The sequence below is a fragment of the Phalacrocorax aristotelis genome, chromosome 2, assembly GCF_949628215.1.
Source record: "Phalacrocorax aristotelis chromosome 2, bGulAri2.1, whole genome shotgun sequence".
Classification (NCBI taxonomy): domain Eukaryota; kingdom Metazoa; phylum Chordata; class Aves; order Suliformes; family Phalacrocoracidae; genus Phalacrocorax; species Phalacrocorax aristotelis.
The window spans coordinates 157993588-158018791 of record NC_134277.1 but is presented as its reverse complement, the minus strand read 5'-3'; the positions used below and the strand labels follow the sequence as shown (position 1 = coordinate 158018791).

General features: G+C 36.2%; 1 protein-coding gene across 6 annotated transcripts in view; it reads left to right on the top strand.

The window, feature by feature from the left end:
- ASAP1 (ArfGAP with SH3 domain, ankyrin repeat and PH domain 1) overlaps positions 1-25204 on the top strand; it is a 161226-nt gene that overhangs the window by 98916 nt on the left and 37106 nt on the right. For all 6 annotated transcript variants that reach the window (XM_075085825.1, XM_075085821.1, XM_075085823.1 and 3 more), the window contains 12 exons: positions 702-831; positions 1595-1680; positions 2809-2884; positions 3707-3793; positions 10933-11033; positions 11457-11526; positions 14006-14093; positions 15193-15241; positions 20755-20918; positions 22484-22617; positions 23705-23796; positions 24584-24770. In XM_075085825.1, the coding sequence (XP_074941926.1) occupies positions 702-831; positions 1595-1680; positions 2809-2884; positions 3707-3793; positions 10933-11033; positions 11457-11526; positions 14006-14093; positions 15193-15241; positions 20755-20918; positions 22484-22617; positions 23705-23796; positions 24584-24770 (1264 nt within the window). The remainder of the gene's footprint in view (positions 1-701; positions 832-1594; positions 1681-2808; positions 2885-3706; positions 3794-10932; positions 11034-11456; positions 11527-14005; positions 14094-15192; positions 15242-20754; positions 20919-22483; positions 22618-23704; positions 23797-24583; positions 24771-25204) is intronic.

Genomic DNA, 25204 nt, shown 5'->3' with positions numbered 1-25204 from the left:
GGTAGAGCTTCAGTGTTTATTTTTCTCAAAAAGGTCTGTGAGACAACAGACTTTTTAAAGAAATCAGAAAATTGTTTAGATATTTCTAGTCTGTGTTGGAAAACTAAATCTGCTTATGATGGAGTGTCCAGTGGATATATAAGGACCTCCACACTGTAAAACTCTGAAGTCTCAGGATGGCCTCTTAGTTCCATATTTGCATTTCACTGTTTCAGAATTTCACTGTTGGCTTTTTCAGAAAATGTAATGACTGGCAGTCATGTCATTTAGCATAGGTGGTAAACTTCATATGCTGCCTTATTGTTTTTCTTGATTCCTACCTTACGAGCGTGACACTTCATTAAGTCATTCTGCCATTTTCCTGCCAAGTCAGTAGCTGCTTATACGTATGCTTTAACTGCAGTGTGCAGAGGTGGAGGCTATGGAGCACGTCATATAGAAAGAATGAGATCCCTCACGCCCCGCCTTGAAGTAGCACACAAACTAGAGAAAAGAGTTCAAGTATGAAAGGAAGGAAGGCAGCTTCATGACTCCGTTACTTCTGGACACTTAAAAAATATATATAGGACTTGGTATCATAGAGGAACTCATCTTCAGAATGGCTTCTTTAATATTTCTTGTTTAATATTTTTTCCTACGTAATACTAGATCACATGATAGTAGAAGAAATTCTCTAAAATGTTTTCTAATTAAAATTTCAGTACAAAGATTGAAAAGGAAAAAAGAGAACATGCAAAACAGCATGGGATGATAAGAACTGAAATAACAGGCGCTGAGATAGCAGAGGAAATGGAGAAGGAAAGGCGGCTATTTCAGCTACAGATGTGTGAAGTAAGGAACAAGTTTCAGCTTTTAATTATGACGCCATAACTTAAAAGTACCTTGTGGGCCTTACTTATAGGTGGTGAAATCTACTTTGTCATTTAATGGGGTGGAGGGAGGAAATTATTTCAGTGTCACATAGTACAGCAATATGAAAATAATTATTTTAGCAACTCTGTACAAAACTTGGCTTCCTTTTGTTTTATTCCTTTTCTTTGTTTTTAGATTATTATGCAATGGCTCTTGGGCTGAAAATATACTATTGAAATATTTCTCAACCATAAACCTGAAAAAATAAGCAGTTGAGGAAGTATTTTTGATACCTTTCTTCCAACATACTTTCTGAAGCCTTTTAAAACTTCTAATAAAATTTCTAAAAATGCTAGTGATATGTTAGTTCCATAAAACTGCTTTTTATATTACTAGTTCTCTTTATTAGATTTTTAGGGACGTTTACTTTAAATTGCATACTATTTATATTTTTAGAATATTTTAGTAATTACTGCAGTAGCATTAAAAAAGGGAACACCTTCAGCCAATTGTAAAAGATGAAACTTTTTCCTGAACTTGTTTTATGTTTTGGGGTGTTTGAATTTTAGGGATGGCCAAATAAATGGTTTTCTCTTTTGCTTGACTGTGGTGGACTGGTGGCTTATGAGTCAGCACCCAGGTTAAACAGAGTTAATTCATTGACCAAATGATGTTTTATTGATTGAAAACTGTTGAAGGTGGTGAGGCATGATTATCAATGTGTTTTTCACTCTCCCAACAGTATCTTATTAAGGTTAATGAAATCAAGACAAAAAAAGGTGTGGACCTTCTGCAGAACCTTATTAAGTATTACCATGCACAATGCAAGTAAGTGTGATGCTTTTCAGCTGTAGTTAAGATTTTCTTTTTTTACACAAGTGTTTGCTCTCCTTTGTTTTCAATTTCGTTTGGTTACATCAGGAATTTTTATCATAACATAATCTGCCATGTGCCTGCAACTTCATCTTATTAGGCTGCAGTCTTTCAGTAGAGAGTATGAAAGTGGGTGAGGCAGGGGAGCGATAGAGAAAGAGGCCAAGGGAAAACCCTGCGTGCTGTGTACAAAATTAATTTTTTCAGTTCCTGAGGCATAGATCTAGAATGTAATTTTAGAACTAGCTTGTTTATTCTATTTAGTAAGTTCTGGGTGTTTTTTCTGTAAATTTTAAAACCGTTGTGAAAATTTCTTTGAAATTCCTTGAGGTGAAACTGGTAAGATATGACCTTGTCATCAGTAGAACCACGGAGGCAAACATACAGGAACTTTTACTTAAATCAAATACAGGAAAGAGATTTTTAGAAATTACAAAAAGGAAACATGTTGACTAATGGTCATAAAAATAAGCTAAGCTATGTTCTCTCTAATGTGGTATTTGTTAAAGCCACAATGGTATATCTCCACTGCTGAAGGATATCATACTTTAAAACAAAAAAAGCCACCCCCACCTGCAAAAATCCAATGGGAAATAAAAGGGAAGCTTCATAGTGATGAGTGTTAATTGTTTTCATTCAGATTTCTAATTTAGTATAAATACCTGAGGGTAGAGGTTAAACTTCTGTTTATCTATAACCTAACCGTTCGTATGTTGCTACTTCATATAATGAGCCAAATAAACACTTCACAAGTTAGTATATTTTTATACAGTGAGATTAAATCAACAAAGTAAATCAAACATTTTTGGACTGAAATGCAACTGTCAGACCTTTCTGAACTGTATTACATTAGAGGAATGTGGAAGCTGTGCCATCGTGTGGGTAGATCGATTGTAAAATAGTTCACACTGGGATAGAGTGGGGTTTTGGGGCTTGTGATATTTTTGTTTTGTTTTTTGTTTCTGAACATGGGGGGAGCTGGATAAGTTTTATTGGCTTTACTGTTTTTCTCTGCAAGACAGTCTGCTTTCTGTTACGAATTACATGTATTCCTGATAAATCACAGGTATTTTTTTATTATAGTTTCTTCCAAGATGGCTTGAAAACAGCTGATAAACTTAAACAATATATTGAAAAGTTGGCTGCTGACTTATATAATGTAAGTTTACTTATAAGTAGTTTAATGTCTCAAAATTGAAATATTTTCTTTATACGAATACATTTTAGATATGACTACAAAGGTGTATATTTCATTTGTATCTTATAAATGAAAAGTGTGTTCTTTGAAAACTAGCCTGAGGAAAAACATCATGATTATCTTAAACTTTGTATTCTGTTTTTGCAGCTGTTAGGAAGAGTAGCTTTCATTCTACTACTAATTTAATGCTGCATTCAAATAAAACTAATTTAAAGTGGGAATCTTTGAATCAGATTACATTATTAGTACCAATTTTAGCTACCACTAGCATTTTTCCAGAACAAAGTGCTTGGTGATAACACCATAGTTCTTGAATTAATTAACTTGTGATGTTCGTGGAAGGCAAGTAATAATGTGGAATCAAAGCTCGTGTGTCACCCAAGTGCTTTTGTACTCTATAATAAGAATTACAGTAATCCCATTTGCTGTTGCAGTTTGTGGCTAAATTAAACTGTATTTTCATTCCTTAAGTCATCTGTCAAGCTTATTGGAGTTATTTAATATTTCAGAGACTAATTCAGTTGCATTAGCTGTAGTGAACCATTAAAGCGTAACAGAACAGGGCATGTGGAGTTGTAAGTACGCTTTAGTTTGCTTTTCAAGTAATACGTGTACAGAAGCTGAATACATAAGAATGGACTAGTCCGTGAAAATAAACTCAAACATTACAGACACGCATAACTGTTGAGCTGGTTGCTCAGGACAACTGAAATGGTATATTGGAATGCATAAAAAAATTAAAGTTGCATCCAGAAAGCATATAATGGCAATCTCTTTCCATAGATAAAGCAGACACAGGATGAAGAAAAGAAACAACTTACTGCTCTTCGTGACTTGATAAAATCTTCTCTGCAGCTTGATCAGAAGGAGGTAAATACTTTAGACATGTTATTCTCAGATAATGTGAATTTATGCATTCTGTATCCAGAAATTGGTTTAACTGCTGTTCAATTTGTGTAGTTATGGGTTCAGAAGAGTTGAGCTTTGAATGTTATGACGAAACTAATATTTAGAATGTCCAACTATCAACAAACAATAGTTTTAGACTAATTTTCCTTTTCCATTTTATATATGAAAATAAATTATTTTTTGTGTAGTTTGATATTTTAATATACTACTTTAATGTACTATCAGAACAGTTGTAGTGGATTGGTTAAATGCTTCATCTAGCCCAGTATCCTATCCTTGACTATGATAAAGAATGAGTGTTCAGGAAAATATATAAAGGGGTTGGATGCACACTGCTTTTTGTGTCCTGCCATCCTCCAGCCAGACTGTGGTCAGGATTTTCCTGACCAAGGTGATCCTGAGTAAGCTGGAACGAGAACTGGAGGCTTGCCTTTACGTGTGGTTTCCGTATTACTATTATTCTGCTAACTCACACGGATCTTGTGATGTTGTTCTCCTTCCCAAACCCCTTTTGCTAATACTGTATAAGAAGGAAGAAAGTTTGTACGGCAGCCAGAAAGAAGTGGCTGAGACAGGGCAACTAAAAAGAATAATAAATCATCGATTACACTGGTATCAGAAGTGAAAAGGGAACATGCAGAGTGCGTTGCAGATGTTCTGGAATACTCCTTGAACTAGGAGATAGGATATAATATATATCACAGTGTTTACTTGGGATAATATTGTGACTTTTTTCAAATCATAGTGCCTGAGAGTCGGAAGTACTGGATATCCTGTGGTGAAGCGGAGTGTTGGGAGGGTGGGGGTGGAAACGGGGTGGCTTTCCTTTAGGAAAAGATCGCTTACACTCTGTTCAGTTTTCTCTTAGGTAAATAAAATATTAGTATTTGCCAGGTGTCTACTTAGCTTATTAAGTAGTTATTATGAAATATGAATCATTATGATGGTTAAACATTAGACAGATGCCATTCTGCTGCATGTATATGATCATCAACACGTATGATTGGGCAGTATTGCTAATATCAAATAAACATAACATAATTTACAACCAGATGGACTGAGTCAGCCAAGTTTCCAACAGCAATCGATCATTTGTGTTTAGAGTAAAATGCAGGGCAGTAAACACTGATACTTCCCCAGAATACCCTCCCAGCAGTAGTATGACTGTCTTTGTAGTCTCTCTACCACCATATGGATTTCCTCTGTTTGAATTTGTGCAGTTGCTTTTTGAAGCAGTGTAAACTATCAGCTTCTGTTACAGCTGTGTCTGTCTTACCATCGCTACATGTTGTGTGGATAAATCTTTTTTCCTTTTATTTGTTTTGAACTTTTAGAGCTGCATACCGTACTAAAGATGGAAGTACTTGTGAATTTATGATAGCATCACTAGATCATTTCTGATCTTTTTTTTCATAAGTCCTAACATCGACTCGCTTTCTGACCAGCGCTTAGTGCAGAGGAGGTGTGTAATGTTTAATCGGCTGTAAAACTATAACCATATCATCCTCTTCCTGAATGTTAATAGTCAACTCACAGTATCTTATTTTTCCCCTCTGCATCACTTTGCTTTTGTTTATGCTGATCTTCACCTGTCATTTATTGTGAAATTACTTACTGTTGTGATGTCCTTGAGAAATTCTCCAGTATTCTTGGGTATCCTGAATAATTTAATACCACCTAGCAAACTTTGACAGTTTACTGTTCACCCTTTCCTAGGCTGTTCTAATGTTAGACTCCACATGTGCTGGCACAGCTTTCTGTGAAACTCGTTTGTTTCCTGCTTTTATCTTGTTAGCTCATCAGAGGACTTTTCCTCTTGTCCAGTAGCAATGTAATTCTTTCATAAGGAACACTAAGTACCAATTGAAAGTCCAGGTAGATTGTATCAGTCTGATTCCTGATGTGTATCTACTGCTGATTCCTTCAAAGAACTCCAGGAGATTATTGAGACGTAACATTTCTGTACCAAAACTGCACTCTTTTTTTTCAGTTTTCCAGTATATAAAATACTAAATGTACTCTTAAAAGTAGCTTTCATTAATATTCCTTATGTGGTGTGAAGTTTACTAATCTTTACTTTCCTGGTATTCTTCTGGAATTTCTTCAAAAATAGGACTTCAGTAACTGGGGAAAGTAAGTGTTTTTTATGGGCTTTCTTGTAATTTTGTAGGTAGCACATTATAGTTATGGCTAATGTGCGTAGATAAATGTCTTGAAGTTAGTAAATTATTTCCAGTGGAATCACAATTAATAAGGAATGATTGATGAGTCACTCCTTACAGTGTGGTGGTGGTGGTGTTTTTTTCTTTCAAATACTTGCCTATGTGTGCTTTTCTAGTCATAGAATCATAGAATTGTTTAGGCTGGAAAGGACCTTTAAGATCATCGAGTCCAACCATAAACCTAGCCCTGCCAAGTCCACCACTATCCCATGTCCGTGAGTGCCACATCTACATGCCTTTTAAATACCTCCAGGGATGGTGACTCCACAACTTCCCCCGGCAGCCTGTTCCAATGCTTGGCAATCCTTTCAGTGAAGACATTTTTTCTAATACCCAATCTAAACCTCCCCTGGCACAACTTGAGGCCATTTCTTCTCATCCTATCACTTGTTACTTGGGAGAAGATACCAACACCCACCTCGCTACAACCTCCTTTCAGGTAGTTGTAGAGAGCGATAAGGTCTCCCCTCAGCCTCCTCTTCTCCAGGCTAAACAACCCCAGTTCCGTCAGCCTCTCCTCATAAGACCTGTTCTCCAGACCCTGCCCCAGCTCTGTTGCCCTTCTCTGGACATGCTCCAGCACCTCAATGTCCTTCTTGTACTGAGGGGACCAAAACTGAACTCAGTACTCGAGGTGCGGCCTCACCAGCGCCGAGTACAGGGGCACGATCACCTCCCTGCTCCTGCTGGCCACACTATTCCTGATACAAGCCAGGATGCTGTTGGCCTTCTTGGCCACCTGGGCAGGCAGATGTATATTTGTGGATAAATGTAGGCCAGAGGGCTGTTGCTCTCTCCGCATCTTTAATCCTATTGTTCTGAAGGACAACTCAACCTTACAACACACTGTACATAGTTTTTAGAATTTCTTTGATTTTACGAATGATAAGAGACCTGCGAGCTCTTTCTCTAGTACTCAGTTTTCCCTTATCTCATACTCTACAGCCTTTCCCAGTGCTCTGTTTGGTATTATTTTCCTTCCATCTCCAGTGTGCATGTGGACCTACTAGATCTCTTCCGTAATGCTTACAGAGCTTCCCATACAGGCGTTAATTTGTAATCCCATTAGTATATAAATCACTATGAACGTAACTCATGCTTGCTTTCCATCCTCACCCCCAAAAGCTGAACAGAGAACATTAGATGTCAAGAGCCATTTGGAAATAACTTTAAATTTGAAAGTGTTTTTATGAATTGATTCCCAACACACAGAGGAACAAGACCTGCTCTCTTCTCATGAACCTTTTTTTCCCACAAGCTGATTATCTGGGAAGCAAAGAAAAATACCTCCTCCTCTCCTGGCTGCTGCCTGTGTTAAGTTCAAGCTACTTGGTAATCAGCCAGCTCTTGGAAATAAAGTAGGACAAACGGGTGGTTGTTCTTCGGTGCCGTGTATTGTACCTACATTGCTGCATACAGTACAAGTCATGGTCAAAAGTTGCTCACAGAGTATTACGAGGCAGAACAACTAAATGAAATGTAGCGTTTAGGTTTTTTGGTTATCTATTTCTTGGATATGTAGTAAAAATTACTCTGTTTCAGTGGAAAGTAACCTCATTGGAAATATAAAAATTAAACAAGTTAAATTCTGAAACTTAGATATACATACTGAAATAAAGAAGCTTTACAGGCATCACCAAAATAAAGTATGCAACATTTTTGACTTACAGTTATAGTGTAGACGAGTCCTAGGACTCTTGAAAAACTGTGTGTATATATGTATGATATCTATATAAAGAGTTATGATTATAAAAATAAAGCATTCGGCTTGCAGATAACTGAAATTGTGTCTTAGAAGGAAAAGGAGGATTATTATGATTCTCAGATATTCAGGCAGATCCTAGGAGAGAGAGATATCTGCTCTAATGGAAGAATGCACTATTTTGGATAAAATAACCATTTGATGACACTGATATTCAAGTGTCTCTTTCAAAATCAGCATGACGACTTTCACTCGTGATTCTGCTACAGTACATGAGTCAGTGTGTGATGATTCTGGCAGATATTGAAAAGCTTGATAAAACGGTGTCTCTTACTTAGGTATTCAGTGTTTTAATCCTGAAATAGCATGCCAGCGTTCATTACTCCTTACTTAAGTGACAGCGAAACTTGAGGACACATGGTCTGAGTTTCACCAGACAGCTCTCCATTGTGGAGCGTGTCTGAATCTTCAAGTACATAAAGCTGGGCTTTATTACTGTGACAGATGGCCTGGTTGATTATGATTAAGAAAACATTTTCCCCCTTATATTAATGCATTATAATCTCACCATTGGAAAAAATGTGTGGATTAATGGAAATACTGAAGAACATGAAATGAATGGGATTTTCTCTGGTGGATTTTTAAAGATTCAGAAGTATTCTTACCAAAAATTAGTTTGGCAGAGAAACAGGAATAATAAAATTGAGGCCATGGTTGTGTGTAGTTTTAAGTTTCTTTGACCCTTGCGCAAGAGAAGGAAGTTGAAACTAGTGATTCCTGCCAAAATTGCAAATTCTGCCACCTCTAACCTCTTTGGAGTTGCCATGAGATAAGCGAGACTTCCTACCATCTCAGACTGACCGGCTGTCACAGATGACAGAGAGATTCCTGCATGCATGTTAAATCTATTAAAGCGTTTAGGATCTTTTTGAATTTAAAATAACATGTATGGAAAAATTACTCTTCAGCACCCGTACTTTCATTCAGGAAAAAACACTTATGTACTACATGAACTAACCTCATTCCTCACACTTTCAAGATCCCGTAATGCAACTCTTGTTCTACTGTTGCATGCATTCAGGGTGTTTATTTAGCATTATGAACGTCTAATGCTTTTACACATTTTGCTGGTGTGCCTGTCCTTTCATCGATGAAAAATCCATTACTGTAATCTTTGCAATTTTCTGGTTCTTGGAAAAGCACATCTTGTCAATCTTTGAACCTTGGGTTGCACAGAAGCGCTCGTGCCGTAGCTTCACTACGGCAAGTACAATTTACTGGGCTCTGTTGCATGCAATGTCTCCTGCTGCCACTATGTGCTGTCTTGTTAACCGCAGTTTGTTACTTTGCACAAAAATTATCTGATTTTGTAAAATGATTATGGTTTAAAGTTCTGGGGGAAAGTATTTTAAGAGATACTAGTGGAATTTTAATTGTGTAAAGTATTTATGTATTGAAAATGCTTATATGTTAAGAGGCTTAAATTTTAAAGGAAATCAGGCCTTTAATGTGGGCTTATTGGTACAAATGTAATTTAACAGCTTTAAGTTGAATATAGCTTCTCTTTAGAATCATGTTTTGTGTCTGTTTTGTTAACTCTTTCTTTACATTTTGATTTGTTTCCCCAAATCTGTCTGATATGCTCTTTGGAACAGGAATTATAGCTCATTACGTTCTTTCCTATGCTAGTACCAGTAGGACCCTAATTCCAATGTGGGTTTGAAATTTCCTTATAACAAATTTACTGCTTACTGTGATGGTGTAAATACTTACTGCCACCAGCACACTGCACGTAGCAGCCTTCGTGCTGCTTCCAACCGCAACTGCCAGCTTTACCAAAGCACTTCTTTCAGAACCTCTGTGACGATTTTGTTACAAAATGAAAAACAGTTGTAAGGACCCTGAATAAAATAGGAGGGAGTAATCTTCAATATATATTGGTGATGGTAATCCTAAGAAACTGTGCTTTGAAAGAGAAGTGGTCATTGCCAGAGGAGTAGTTGAACTTCCCATTGTTTTGATTTTTTTTTTTCATTTTGTGGGATTTTTTCAGATATTTTGCAGATAAATGTTTCACAGCTACATTTAAAACTGTATCAGTGTCTCCTTAATTATACTTCTTTATATAGATTTGCAAAAATTAAGTGTTAACTTTGGGCCTGATCTTTTTCAATGGAAATTCAGAATTAGCTCCAGTTTGGTGGAGGATACAATACAGCTGTCATCTTAGGCAATTTAAATGTAATAAAGACTGGAAGACATTTAGTAATATTTGATCCTGTAGTCATCTTAGTTGCTTTTTGAAGCAAATGTCATATATGCCAAGTTGCACAGAATTTTGGTTTTTTGTTTCCTGATGGGAAAAAGCACCAGTGTGCCTAAAAAAGTAATTCTTGCCTTCTTTCTAGTCGTGCTGTTAGAAAGAGGAAAAATAGTTTTACTAGCTATGGGGACTATAAAATTTATGTTCAAGGGACATGTTTTTTAAATAAAATAATAATTTTTGTTTTAAATTATTTGCTTTCTCTTTCCTGTATTGCTTTTGCCTTTCGTGATCGAAGTCTAGGAGAGTAAGTCAATGTTTTAATGAACTTTTGGGGATGTTTTTTTTTTTTCTGATGTGCTTATAAACAAGTTAATCCATTTCACTTAATTGTTTCACTAGATCAGGCCAAAAGTTATTTCAGTTGATTTCATTCACTAAAACTCATGAATTAAATATATATTTTTAATTGGATAAAAAATATAGTGATTATTAGCATTTGGTTTTTTTAGTTAATATATGTGTATTTCTGTATACATGCATGCTACATTCTGTTGCTTTCTTTTTGAAATTTTATCTTAGCCTTCTACTCTTTGATTATAAGATAAGCAATATAAAATTTCTGTATTTTAGAGAGTCATTATTTTGAGATGCATATCTGCATCCATAATATACTTTCAGTTACTTCATTAAGCATTTGATCTTGAACATGGAGTTAGTTCAAGGTCACATGATGTAAAAGCAAGCTCTCCTATGGATGTAAAGCATGCATTTGTTCTCTCTCTCTTTTTTTTTTTTTAATCTTAATTTGTTAAGTTGTGATAGAGAAGAGAAATAATGTAAAATAGGCCTAAAGGTTAGGAAAACTTAATGTGCATGTCAGGAGACATTAATGTTTTCCCCTTTTTTTTAGGATTCACAGAGCAGGCAAGGAGGATATAGTATGCATCAGCTTCAGGGGAATAAGGAATATGGCAGTGAGAAGAAAGGCTATCTTTTAAAGAAGAGTGATGGGTATGTTCTTGGAGTGCATAATACATAGTGAGAACTATTACCATGTTTCTGCATTGATTTTCACTGTGTTGTACTGTGGGTGCTTAAGGCACGTTCTCCTACTGCATATGCCTCACGTGCTCAAGAATTTCACAGTTCAAATCTGAACAGATCTGAATTGAATGTAGTAAATGCAGAAAGCATGACAAGCAATCAGGAAAAAAAAGGTCATATTCAAAAGAAAGCTATTGTTTTGATAAGTCTCTAAAATATGATTTAAGACCTGTCATAAATCTCCAAGTTACTTCTGATGAGGCATTTAGCAAAATTTTGACTGCATCTGTTTGTTTCTCAAGGCTAATCTTCTAAAAATATTAATGGGATTAACATGTGCTTTGAAATCCTGTCTAGTTACTGAATTTTTTTGTTGATATTCTTACGTAGGTTAAGGAAAGTATGGCAAAGAAGAAAGTGCACTGTTAAAAATGGAATTCTTACTATATCACATGCAACGGTAAGTTATTTTTATACTTTTTTATTAAAATAATAAATTAACATTATCCTTTTCCAGTTAATTTTTTGGTTTTTAATCTGCTATTACAAAAAAAAAAAGAGGCCACTTCTGCTTCTGACTGTCAGATTATCAGAAGTTGGAGACTGACTTATGGCAGTGTTGCTATAGTTGTTGCTCTGTTAAAATTTTTTGTAGGTGTCCGCTGCTGAGCACTAGTGGGAGCAGTGCTGCAGGTTAATCAGAGCAGTACACCTGTTCTTACGTTACCTTTGAGATACGGGGTGTCATTCATCTGAATAAAGTAAAGTGTCTCTAGTGCAGATCAGAGCAATATCTTGTAGACTCCTCTCTTAGCTACTGGAGAGCTGGTCAATGTAGTTGAAGCAGTCTGGGTAGGTTTAGTTAGATGTCGTGTTATAAACTCAATCCTGGCTGTTGACTGTACTGGAAGACCAATGACTAGCTCATACATAGATGTCTGTGTTACTACTTAAAATATTTTAATGCCTACACATTCATTTTGTAAAAAATTTAAAATCGTTCAACTAATTAGGGAGAGAAAATGTGAATAAAGGCTGGTTTGAAGTTAATTTCAAACTTCCTGTGGACTGTAGGAAGTAAGTGAACTCTTCTTTAGCCTTCTAAAATTTTTCTTCGTTTCTTTTTCCCCACTGCTGTAGCTTATGACAGCTGATTTAATACTTAATTGTATTTATCAATAGTTTGGTAAGATATTGGCAAATACATTGAACAGACTTTTCAATGAATACCTCAACTGGTTTTGCTCATAATAATTGTCATTGTATATCTGTGGAACACATAATTTGGAAACTTGGGAAGTGTTTGATATTAGATGTTACCTACGGAGTCTGACAGATGAGTGAATGTGTTAATATTTTGAGTGCTTTCAACTAAAAGTGAAATTTTTGAAAGTTTTGGTCATCCTGAGTTCTGGGAATTGGGCACGTCTGAAGTATCTTTGTAGGAATGCTAAACCATGAGTGAGCAACAATGTTATCAAGGTGGAGGCAGTCCTAAAACTGTCTTGCGGCAGTATGACACACACTTGTTGCAAACAAGAGTAACAGGAGTTACTCTTGTTAAAGGGGATGGTCCCATTTCATGACCTTTTTTTCCCCCCTTTGCCCCTGATAGCACTGGCCGTTTTAAATTTTTTTAAAAATTTAAATTTAAATCTTAAATTTACATTTTAAAAAAAATTATGTATTGATAAGCTCAAGACTTGCCAATTTAGAATTCTTGGAATTGCACTTCTGATAGCAGTTTTCCTTTTCTTGTATGTAGCTGTGTAAAAGCAGTCCATTTGCTCTTTTCTGTTGCAGTGCCAAGAGGAAAGTAATTTTCTTGTTTATAATGATGGAAAGTTCAGATCATTGCAGTCTATTCAAGACTAAACTTTGAAAACTGAGACTCCGATCACATATTTCTCCCTTCAAGGAACTGTTGCTCCTTACGTATCAAAAATACTGTGATGAGCTTGTTCTGACAAATATTTGACAATGTGGAAAATGCACTTTGTTTGCTGGGTTTGCATTACTTCTACATTTGGTTTACAATTTCTAACATGAACAACTTCCAAAACTGAGTTTAGAAGTATTTACTGACAACTGACTTCTCATGTTCAGTTTATATCTGCCAGTTGTAGCAACTTTAACTCAGTATCTCTATGGTTCCTGATAAACCTGTATAAACCCACAGTAGTCCAAAGACACATTTAGTTATCATGTAACCTATCAAGTAACCTAATTACAGCAGAGAATGTTAGTAGCTGTATTTATTCCAAGTTCTGAAAGTCCCGATCTCCAGCTTCCCACTTATAGGATTATAGCTTTGATTTATTTAAAATGGGAGGCAAATTGGAATATGGATATGCTGTAATGAAAAACTGCGTAATAATTTTACCATTGTTTATTAAATACAGTAAAACACTTCAGTATTAGCATATCCTAAATAAAAGTTTATTCACAGAATCATAGAATCATTAAGGTTGGAGAAGACCTCTAGGATCATCAAGTCCAACCGTAAGCCCAACACCCCCAGGCCTCCTAAACCATGCCCTGAAGTGCCACGTCTATACCTCTTTTAAATACCTTCAGGGATGGTGACTCCATCTGGGCATGGTGACTCTGGGCAGCCTGTTCCAGTGTCTGACCGCTTTTTCAGTGTATAAATTTTTCCTAATATCCAATCTAAACCTCCCCTGATGCAGCTGGAAGCCTTTAATCCCTTTCAAATAGTCAGGAAGACTTGTCATGAAGATTGTTAAATCTGAACAAAATTAAAATCTGTCCATTATGACAGACTAAGTCAGACAAAGTCACACCAGTCTCGAGCGTTTTGAGGGTGTGCGTGTATGCACGCCCACTCTTTCAGTTAATGTCATGGGTGCCCACTCCCCAGAAAGGAAAAATAATCCTGAATCAAGACATTTTTAAAGTAAAATAAATTTTCTTTTTAGTCCAACAGGCAACCAGCTAAACTGAATTTATTGACCTGCCAGGTGAAGCCAAATGCTGAAGATAAGAAGTCTTTTGATCTAATATCACGTATGTAGCTAATTTAGTACCATCTTGCGTTATGTGGGATTTCTAAAAATGTCATTACAAGATACTTTGAGTAAAAATAAGGCTACAGTTCAAAATTCAGGTCTGTATCCAGATACATGTAGCACCTCACGAGTGTCAGATCCCTCTAGTTTCAAAGACAGGCTGAATAGACAAATGAATGAATAAACCTTTTTGTGTGTATGTGTGACACAAATACTGTTCATTTGTGACAAGTCATGAAATGCAGCGTGTGTGCTGTTCTCCGAAGTTCAGAGAGAGGTTTAACAGCGTAGTGGAATATACAAATCCTGTTTCCACCAGGAAATGGAAAAAACTTCAGCTTCATCTTGGTTTTCCTTCATTGTCTGTTCAGCTTTGAGTGCTATTTGGGAGGTTGAGGAAGGCACGGAGAACCCAATTTCTCTTGTTCTTTTATCGTCTTTTTCAAATATGCATTTGTTTGTCTAAAATGGGTGGAGACTCGTCTTCTCAGCGTTAAAGCTCCTGTGATTTCCCTTCTTCCCATTTTGGTCTTGTATAGCAGGTATTTGTATCCAGTCTGATTTTAAAAAGCCTTTTGAAGTTGATGAGTCAACTTACTATTTGCAGCTTTTACATATATAGTATTAAACAACAAACAGTTCCAACGTTCTGTATTTACAAGGACAGTCTATGAAACCTTTGAATGTGAGGGGTAATACCCAGTTCGTATCTCATCCTTTGCTTAGTAAAAAGAAGTTTCTTAATCCAAACAGAGGGAAAAGTATAATAGGAACAAATTCATTTTGCCCTTTTCTGCTACTTATGTTTCAGATTTGACTTCAGAAGGGAAAAATTTGATTCATAAGCTTATTTTTCTTTAATATTTCTAAACATAAGACTTGAAATATATACATTTGTTGTAAATCAAAATTCACATTTTCTTCTTTCTATATTTATTTTTAGATTTTTTTCCATAGCTATGAATAAAGTATTAATGGTGCTGGTTAAGAGCAATTGCTCTTAAGGCTTTAGTTGCCAAATAGGTTTCAGTAACGAATATGTAGAAATGTTAAGATATATCATGTGCCAAATGAAAAGATGTATTTATTTATTTCAGATAACAGAACATACCACTTTCAAGCGGAAGACGAACAGGAATACGTAGCGTAAGAACGTTCATATTTTTTCAAGTTTATTTTGCCAGTAGAGGCTTATAAAATCACTCATAATGTCGGAAATAGTTTTTTCAGTTAATTCAGAAGTAATGCCTACTGCCTGACTGTCTGGTTTGTTGGCTTGTTGTTTGGGGTTTTTTTTCTGTTGTCAATCTATAAATATAAATTATTTTGTGTCATGCTATGGGGCTCTTTCAAAACCTTGTAACATTAAAAACAAAACAAAACAAAAACCCAACCAACCATTGTGTACCTGCCACCACATGGTTCGTGTGCAGTTGCTTGGCATGATCAGGCTATTAGGTTCAAATGAAACATTTTAAAATTCTTCTTAAATCTTTTGTGTCAATCCTATTTTGTGCTTAATTTTTTCCTCCTGATTGTACCTTTTCCTTTAAATTAAAAATAATAAATAGATAAAAGATCTCCATATAACACACAAAGTATGTACAGGTAATGCGTCTTTTCTACTGTAGACCTAGAAATAAACAGCAAAGCATATCTGAGATCTGTGTACTTCAGTAACTTGCTTCATTAATGCATGTTTCCAACCAGATTATTTCCCTTTCTTCCTTCCTTTCTTTCTTCCTGCTGTGCCAGTAGAACTACTTTTTCTTTTACCAATTCTTTTCCCTCCTGAATGTTGCTCTCGGTGTCAGCAAAAGTGTGTTGTGCAGAACACTGTTCCTAGAATTGTCAGGTGAGGAGCACTGGATTGCAAAGTTACTAGTGAAGAGGGCAGCAAGCCTGGGCCTTCAAGGCTGCCTCATTCTTCAGGACTGTTGTGGTCTTTTTTTGTTGCACATCTATTTTCTAGTGGACGACTGTGTCGCTCCATGTGTATTTTAAAGATACAGGGAATGTCTGTAGGGTGTTTCAGTTGTTTGGTAGCATTAGGAGGCAATGGCATTGCAGGTCAACATTGGGAGGCATGAATGCAATGGGAAGGCTGCAGAGTCCTTTGTGATGCAGCTGTTTCCTTCCAGAGGCTTCCAGAGCTTTATGTTGGCTCTTGGAGTGCAAAGCTCACTTGCTAGTCACGCTTACCGCATTGATCCTGGAACTTAATTATTTCAGCAAGTTTCTTAGTCAAGAAGAAAATGCTGATCAGTAAAGCACTTGATGAGTCAGAAGTTTTTGTCTCTGCCATAAATTAGTTTTTACCATATTTGTTGGTTTAAAAGGTGAAGTTTATTTTTCTTTGTCTTAACGCGTGAGCAAAGTAGGGAGAGAATACATTAGTAAATTAATTCTTCTGATTCGCAGGTCAATAAATTTAGTTTAACTGGCTGCCTGTTGGCCTGTTTTGCAATTCCAGGCTGGTTTTGTTTTCCGTTAGAACTATAGTTCCCATTTGTTTACCACTAAATTTTGATTTATCACTTTCAGAGTCCAGTGGCTGAGAAAATGACTTGTACTGGAGTATTTTTATGCTGCTCCAAGTTTAAAAAGTTTCATTTAGCTAAAGAGACATTAGTTGCATCCAGGTGTTGGAATACATGCAGACAAATATTAGATGTTAACCGTATCTTGCCTGTATTGGCCCTGTAATCCACCAACAAAAAGGTATTGTAATGCTACTCAGGCAGGTCCTCTGTTTCAGAAAATTGCTGAAGTGACCCAAGTACTGGTGTGTACTTCAAGATGCACGCAGAAACTTATTCTCTTTTTTCTTTAGGAAAATTTGTGCAATATCTTTAGTTAATAGAAGTTCATGAACCAGCCTGACTGGTAATGTGTTGGTGAAAAACTACAGTATAACCAAATGTTCTCTTTTTCTTCTGCAGCCACTTGTAAGTCCTAAATGGCTTTATCTAAGGTGTCATAAGAACAGCACCCTTTGACTTCCAACCTTGTTGATTTAAGAGCATTCAGCAGGAACTATGTGATGTAGCTCCTCAATTAGAGTTGTCACCCTCTTGGTCCAGTTTCTACCTGACTTGTATATGTGTGCCCCTCTCGTCCCTTTCTTCTCCATCTTGTTGCGTTTTGTCCACCCAGTTTTAGTCCTGCCTCTGTTCTTTTTTCCTTTGTGCACCAACTGAGGAAGAAATGCATAAATAGATTTTCAAATCACTTTCCTTCCAGCCTCACATGTAAATAGAGGAAAAAAAACAAGACACATTTCTTTGTACTATAGTTTAACTGACCTTGCATACATTGTCCTAGTGATCATTTCAAACTGCTTCCATAAATAGCTCCTCAAAATACTTAATGATAATAATAATAAAGCAGACAGTTTAAAACACAAATCACTGAAGCCTATGTTCTGTTATAGGTCTATTACTGCTTCCCCTCGAACATTTCCCTTAGTCCAGTGCCCTTCTTGATGCTTATCCAGGCAGCTGTCTGTTGACCTTTAATTACTGCTTGACTGTCCTTCAAAATTCTCAGTGAATTATTAGTTTTCTAGTAGATAAAGTACAGTGTGTGGGGGGAGGGCAGCATGTGTGTACATTTATTCGTATATTATAAGAAATGTAACCTCATATCTTTAACCAGATTTTTTAAAGGTATACAATAATAGATGCTTTCTACGTTTTGATAATTGTATGGGGCCAAAGATACTCTGGACATGACCTTTGAGTTCTTTTCTGCTATCTTTTTGAAGGTTAAGAGTATATCCATTTCTGTAGGAAGAGCTTGGATTATAAAAAGAGCTATATTCAGAAATTTTGCTATGAATAAACGCACATCTGACTTCAGTCTAGTTAGCAACAGTCTTCAGCCGTTTTCTACTTTGGAAAGACTGAATTGGAAGGTCTTGATACTACCTGTTGTTTGTTCCATACAGAAAAGTTGTTTCTGAAAGTTTGAAAATTACTATGCTAGTATTCTCTTTATGCATTTACCTGGAAACAGCAATGTTGCAATAGGAGTGCCACAAGAGACAGAGATAAATTTTTATTGCAAACCAAAAAAAAAACCTATTAGCCTGGTTATTCTGGGAGGGCTTTTATTTGCTTAGAAATACTGAAGAAAAGTAAGAGGAATCTGAGACTCTGGTCCATCTGGGGTTAATGAATACTTCTGTTGCCTTCATTGGATCCAGAAGTCACCCATGACGCCAGATTTTTGTTTAGCGTCATGACTTCAAAGGTGGGAATCTCAAGCAAACACAGTGCCTTAAAGGACCATGAGAAACTGCTGAGACCAAAAAAAAGTGTAGTAGAAGATTGAACAACCTGTCTTACTGTATTAGACGGCAGGCAAAGCAATTCTGTGAGACTTGTGTAATTTAAAAATTATTTGAAAGAACACTACAAAGTGTTACCAGAAGCTTTTTTACTCTTAGCTTGAAGCTGGTGAAATAAAACAAATCTATTAAAAATATTAATATAGTAAAATACATATTAATATATATAAAATATTTTTTTTAAGGCAGGAAAAAAGGCTAGTGCAGGTAAGAAAAGAAGAGGAAGAGCAGTCATAAGACAGGTTTATAAAAGCTGTTGACAACTGAATTAATATACCATGTTTACTGATTCAACTTGTTTATATTTGAGCGTACAGCCTGGCAGGAAGGCCTGGTGACCAACTGGGGGCTTCTTATATAAATGGCATTAGTCATTAAGAATGTGTCTGTTATTGTGCCTGTGTTAAATGGGCCTTGCTGCTGGTGTCTGGGAAGAGCTGGCACTGTGGAGCCTCCTGCTCTGCTGTCTCACAGGTGACACCAATGACACGCAGCCTTGGACAGTGGGTTCCTTCTAGCGGAGGAAACACAACCCAGATAAGTTACTGCTCTTGCAGTTTAGAAACTCTTAATATGGAAATCTGTATCAAAGTAACAGCTGGCTCAGTCATGTCGTGTTTATTTTCATTGCAACTAACAATTTTTAAAATTGTTACTGCATAGTCGAGTTTTATTCCAGTTCTGCATTTTTAACAAACTAATCATATTGTAATGCTGAAATTGTCAACAAATGTCAGAATAAATGTTGTCTGAGTTTAATGTTTATTTTAGGCTGTATGTTTAACACAACATTATTATAATTTTAGAAGCAAGACACTGCTGCCTCTTATTTTGTTAACGACATTGGATTTTATCAGAAAAATTGCAGAAGAATGCCACCTAGTGCGGATTCTTATATTGTATCATATAGTCAGGGGAGGGAGAAAGAGAGAGTGATTCATGTAAATATATGTTTCCAGCATGTGAACTATGGAGCAAATTTGTTTTCAAATCTTTTTAATTTCTCTTTTATATTTAATGTTGATTTTTCAATAATTTTTAAGCATTTTCTTTTAAGTACAAGCTCACAGATTATTCTCTGCCCATAAAAATTTAAAAAAAAGTATGTGTATGAAGTATATATTATACAGTGCCCATATACCAATTCAGGCTCTGAATCTGTATTGCAATATTATATACATAATTTCCCCTCTGAAATCTTTTAATGTTTATCTTTGCATTATTATTTTAGTGACAAGTTATGAATTTCAATCTGAAGTTGTATTACTCTGGGTAGATGGCCATCGCCATTTTAGCACCTTTCAGAAGATTGATGATTGTAGATAATTGTGATATTGTAAATAGGAAATGGATTGAGGACACTGCCAATTTAAAATATTTGTGTTTAAAAAAAAAAATGTATTTGCAGTAGATCTGAAAACATCTAAAATCGCAATACCTCGGAGGGTTTTTTTTTTAACTGGCTCTTTTTCTGAATTAGGCCACACTGCATCTGCAATGATGTGCTTGTCCTTAGTATAACCCCTTTCCCCTCTTCTTCCACCTGTAGGGCAGCAGCTGCTGAGAGTTTTTTTTGGTTTGTTTTTAATTAAAACATTATTGTGTAAACAAAAACTTGTGGAGTGGTTGGGGGGAGGGAGGGAACTAGTGCCTGAAATATCATTAAAGAGCCTTGATTTGTTGCAGTCAACAGTTGCTCTTAAAATTTTATGTTGGCTATCAATATCGCTACTCCTGTCAGCTTCTCTGCCTCACCCCATTTGTTGCCATGGCAATTTTCATTAATTTGGACATTACAGTCTGACTCTGATTAGTGCACCGAGACCAGCATTTGAAAGACAGCTAGACATCAACACGTTCAAAAATGTGCTTGCTGTCTCCTCCATGAAGAGAGAGAAGCACACTGGAGAAATCAGTGGTTATAATTTTCCCCTTTAATAATGGGGGAGACTTCAGGAAGATCTTAGGCACCTATTTTCGAAGTAGTTAAATTTCCAGGAGCTTAATCACACCCTTTCTCTTCCACAGCTTCTGCTTATTTGATGAACCCGACAACTATACTGCTTTGACTTCAAAATTGTTCACCAAAGGGACTATAGAATTAAGACTCTTTGTCTTTTCTCATTCTTACTGACCTTCTCTCAACTCTTTCCTCTGTCTCTCACTTTTCCCCCCGCTCAGTCCCTCCCACAATACAGTCCTTCCCTGTATTCCCCTAATATTTTGTTCCTGGCAAGCTTTCTACAGTTTATAGATTAACTTGTATTTGTAAATGCAGATCTTCATTAAGGTCTTTATCTTGTGCTAGATGGATATCGGTATTGACTAACAGCAAAGAAGAAGCATTAAATATGGCATTCCGTGGAGAGCAGAGCACAGGGGAAAACAGTTTAGAGGATCTGACAAAAGCCATTATTGATGACATACAGAGATTACCCGGAAATGAAGTCTGTTGTGATTGTGGCTCACCAGGTATCTCCATTTATTAATGTCACCAACTTCTTGTTGGGAGCAAAGTAATTTCTTTAAAGAGGTGTCTGTAGAGTGCAAACTAATTTTCCAAGTGATGTGTTGATCAGTCTTCAACCTGTTTTTAAAAGAACAAATATGACTTTCATATGTTAGTTCAGTTGAATTCACTAAAATATTTCTGTGTGTTGTCTGTGCTTACTTCCAGCAGTTCAAGCCCCTCTGGAGTTTGAACTGTTCTTGTTGCACTGTCTCTAGACGCTTGTTGCACTTGAATGGAAGTTGCTTGGCATCACTGATCCTGTGCATGCTACTATGTAGAAGTGAGTAATGCTTAGACAATGATTGTGGAAAAATTGACCTGACCAGGATCTTCCTCTGAGGTTCTCTCTTGGCATGAGACTACTGGAATTGCGTACCAAAAATATTCTGAGGTGGAATAAGTAATCTTGTGCAAAGAATGAGACCCAGATTTGGAATCCTATCAGATTATATCTTCAGAAGTACAGAGTTACAGGTCAGTTGTATGTTGCTTAGAGCTTGAGAAGAGTCAACCTGTCATAGAACTGCTGAATCAATGGGGTAGTCAGCAGCTGTTACAGCTTTCACATCTAAAGAGACACTTCAGGAAGGGGACAGTCATTTAGAAGTGAGTGGGCAGTATGTATCTTGAAGATGCTTACTGATGCAGAACTGATCTAAATAAGAAACACCTAGATAAAAATATGAAGTGGAGTATAATTACGTCAAATCCTGGAATTGGTTCATTCCATTATTTCATCATGTAAAGCTACAGAAACTTCGGATTACAGTTCTCATTCATCTTCTAATTTATAGTGAAGTTTAAAGCTTTAGTCCTGCACCCCATCTTGCTGCTTTAAAACTCTTGACTTAAGGCTTTAGCAGTTACTATTTAAGAGCAAGGAAGAGCTTAATTTGAAAACGTTTATGTATACAAAATACGTCTGGAGCTTTTTCTTTTCCTTAAAAACTGGTCTTGCTTCTTATGTAGCATTCATAGTATAAGATCTATTAGAATATTACATGCCGATCTCCATGACAGCAAATTTTTTTTTTCTGGGCTAGCCAGCATTCCTTAAATTTTCTACAATATATGACTATTTTACATATTGGAAAATGCTATTGTTAATCTTTTATGAAGAAAGACAATTTAAAGTTTAAGAAGTAAAGATGAAAACTTCAGAGGTTGCCAACAGTGGAATTTAGGAGATCTGTTCCTTTTAAAAACGGGAGACAAAAGCCTTACCTTCTTTCTGCAAGAAACAAATCCTAAATGTATTCAAATATGGTCATTCAGTATGGATTTATAAGTCTAAATTCAGTGCCTTTTGGAACTGTCCCTACATCTGAAAAACTTAATTCTGTTGGTAGCAATCTGTCGTTAGATTTGCACTGCACTATGGAGAAAAGTATGGAATATTCTTAATTTATTTCTATTTGTTAAAACATTAAATGAGGAACCATTTCAGAATACGTTGGGATTTCTTACCACCTTTGAAAACCTTTTCTTGGACTTTGATTAAATATTTTGTTTTTCAATTCTGCAGATCCAACATGGCTATCAACTAATTTGGGCATTTTAACCTGCATTGAGTGTTCTGGAATACACAGAGAAATGGGTGTCCATATTTCTCGAATCCAGTCTTTGGAATTAGACAAATTAGGAACGTCTGAACTCTTGGTAAGTTTCTTGATTTTGGACTTTTTTTTTTTTTAAAGTCAAATCTTGACCTGTATGTAGGAAACTTTCAGGTGTATAATTTATGGTTATTTTTTTTCAAGGTATGGGTTTTGCAACATGCTGTCTTCATATTTTTATATCTGTCTTCTGGGGAGGGTTTTTACTATAATGTATTATTGATGCTTTTGACCACTTGTCACTTCTCATGTTCATTTCCTGAGGTTTTGCAGAATGCATATTGACATCTGTTGTGATTAGTGCCATCAGAATGTTGCCTGTTATTAGCTGATCTTGACCTTAAATCAGGACAGTCTAAAATTCTCATGTGATAGAAAAAAATGAAAGCTGATTGAACTCGACAAGTGAAAATATGCTCATTGCTAATTTTGATAGAAAAATGTTGGATGAATCTCTTAATTTGATGGAAAAAACCCTGTAACATTGAAGTTATGAAAGGGATTTGATGTGTGTAAGACTACTGGAAAACACGGGAAGAGAAAAACACAAAAAACTCCCAGTTACAGCAGGTTTATCTCCCCAGCTGTGTTTGGTCTGAGAAGACAGTTATCACCAAAATTTTGTATGGGAACACTGAAAAAAGACAAAAGGCAGTTCCGGGTTTCTGTAGAGGTTTAACATTAGCACTAGTACTCTTCTTGAAATCTTGAGTTGTTTGCAAAGTTATTATTAATTTAAATAAAATTTTACTAAGCAAGACTTTCCAGTAGGTCTGAGCTTCTTTCCAAAAGTAAATTCCTGATCAATGTCCTACCACTGTTCCAATGTTCCCGCTGCTGGTTCCTCACTCTGTTTTTATACTGGAGGCAGATTGTCCTGAAAGACAAATAATTAGCCGTGACTGTGAAGCGTGTTGTACAAGTTCTGGGATGACAGGATTCACGCTTAAATATTTTTAATTGCTTTATATTTAAGTGTAATCATCGTGCTTTAATTTTGCAATCTTGTGTGTTCCATCTTATATTAATAGTGTGGAAAACGCACATTAATAGTCCAACTTTTAGATTGCTGTTAGACCCCAAAAAAAATCCCCCACCCTCTTTTTTTTTTTTCTTTTTTCTTCTTGCAGCTGGCCAAGAATGTAGGAAATACTAGTTTTAATGATATTATGGAAGGGAATTTACCTAGTCCTTCACCTAAACCCAGTCCATCAAGTGATATGTAAGTTTTGAATCTCTTAATTCTTTAACATTGTTTACTGTGGAATATATATGTGATGTAAAATTTCTTAAACAGTAACCAAGCCAGAGGAAGGCTAAGATGGCAGAAGACTGGTGTTTTTTACTCAAACTGTGGAGTTTCTTAGAAGTTCAGTCTTCTGTCATGTAGTCACATTTTCGCTACCTCAGCTTCTCTGTGTAGAAGACTCTTAAGTTTGGGTTTCAACATTCATTATTTTGAATCTTGAATGGTTTTGAGTTTTGTAGTGTACCCTCAAGTGATAAACACAGTGGGACTAAGTGACATTAGCTTCAGGTAGTGGCTTGAGATGGTGGTGAGCTTTTCCTTCTTTTCCCTGGTGTAGGAGTTGCACAGAAAGTGTAACAGATACGGTTTTGCCACAGAAGACCTTTTACTGTATTATGCTGTTTTCTAGCTGACTTAGTATTTTTCTCTTTTGTCCTATTTTAGCATGTTTTTATGCTTATACTGTTTTTAACAAGTAGATATGTTTCAATGAGAAATCAGGCCTGTTTTTCCTTTGGTCTTAGTCCCCAGAGTCAGAGTAATTTTTGTATGTAACAAGAAGGCAATATAAAATTGAATATGTACCTTATTTGGGATTTGTTTGCAAGAAAGACATGCATTATAATAAACAACAGTCTTTATCTGATAGTTTTCCTCTTCCCTTCCTAGCTCCTGAGTTAGGCAAGGTGATTTTAAATTTAAATCATTGACCCATTTTTCTCAAAATTTCTAAACCAAGCTCTATTTTCACACCCCACAGGACTGCACGTAAAGAATTTATCACTGCTAAATATGTAGATCATAAGTTCTCTAGGAAGACTTGTGCGTCTGCAGCAGCTAAACTGAATGAATTACTTGAGGCTGTCAAATCCAGGGATTTACTTGCACTAATTCAAGTCTATGCAGAGGGGGTAGAGCTAATGGAGCCACTGTTGGAGCCTGGACAGGTAAGCTTATCAGGTAAACGAAGCAGAGTGTTTTAAATAATGTGTATTCGTAAAATGGCCAGGACCCGGGGCTGCTACCTTAGGTGCTAAAACAATAGAAATAACAGATGAAAATGGTGGGGTTTTTCTTCTTTTCCTTAATGTGGCATCCTTGTGGGGAGGGAAAAGATGACTTTTATCTGTTGTCATCAGTTGGTCTAAAGGAGAGTGAAATGCAGTCATGTGCTGCTCTAGGTACAACTATATAAAGTTGAAAAGCACCTGTTCTGCAGTAGGTTTCTTTTAGGAAAAGGTCCAAAGAGAGAGAGCTTGACTTGATAACCCAGGGTCATCTGATATCATAGACAGTATCATACCTGCTTTTAAAGTCGTTTCTGAAGGAACACATTATTGACTGCATACAAGTTTCAGTTTACTCTAAATGCGGAAAGAGT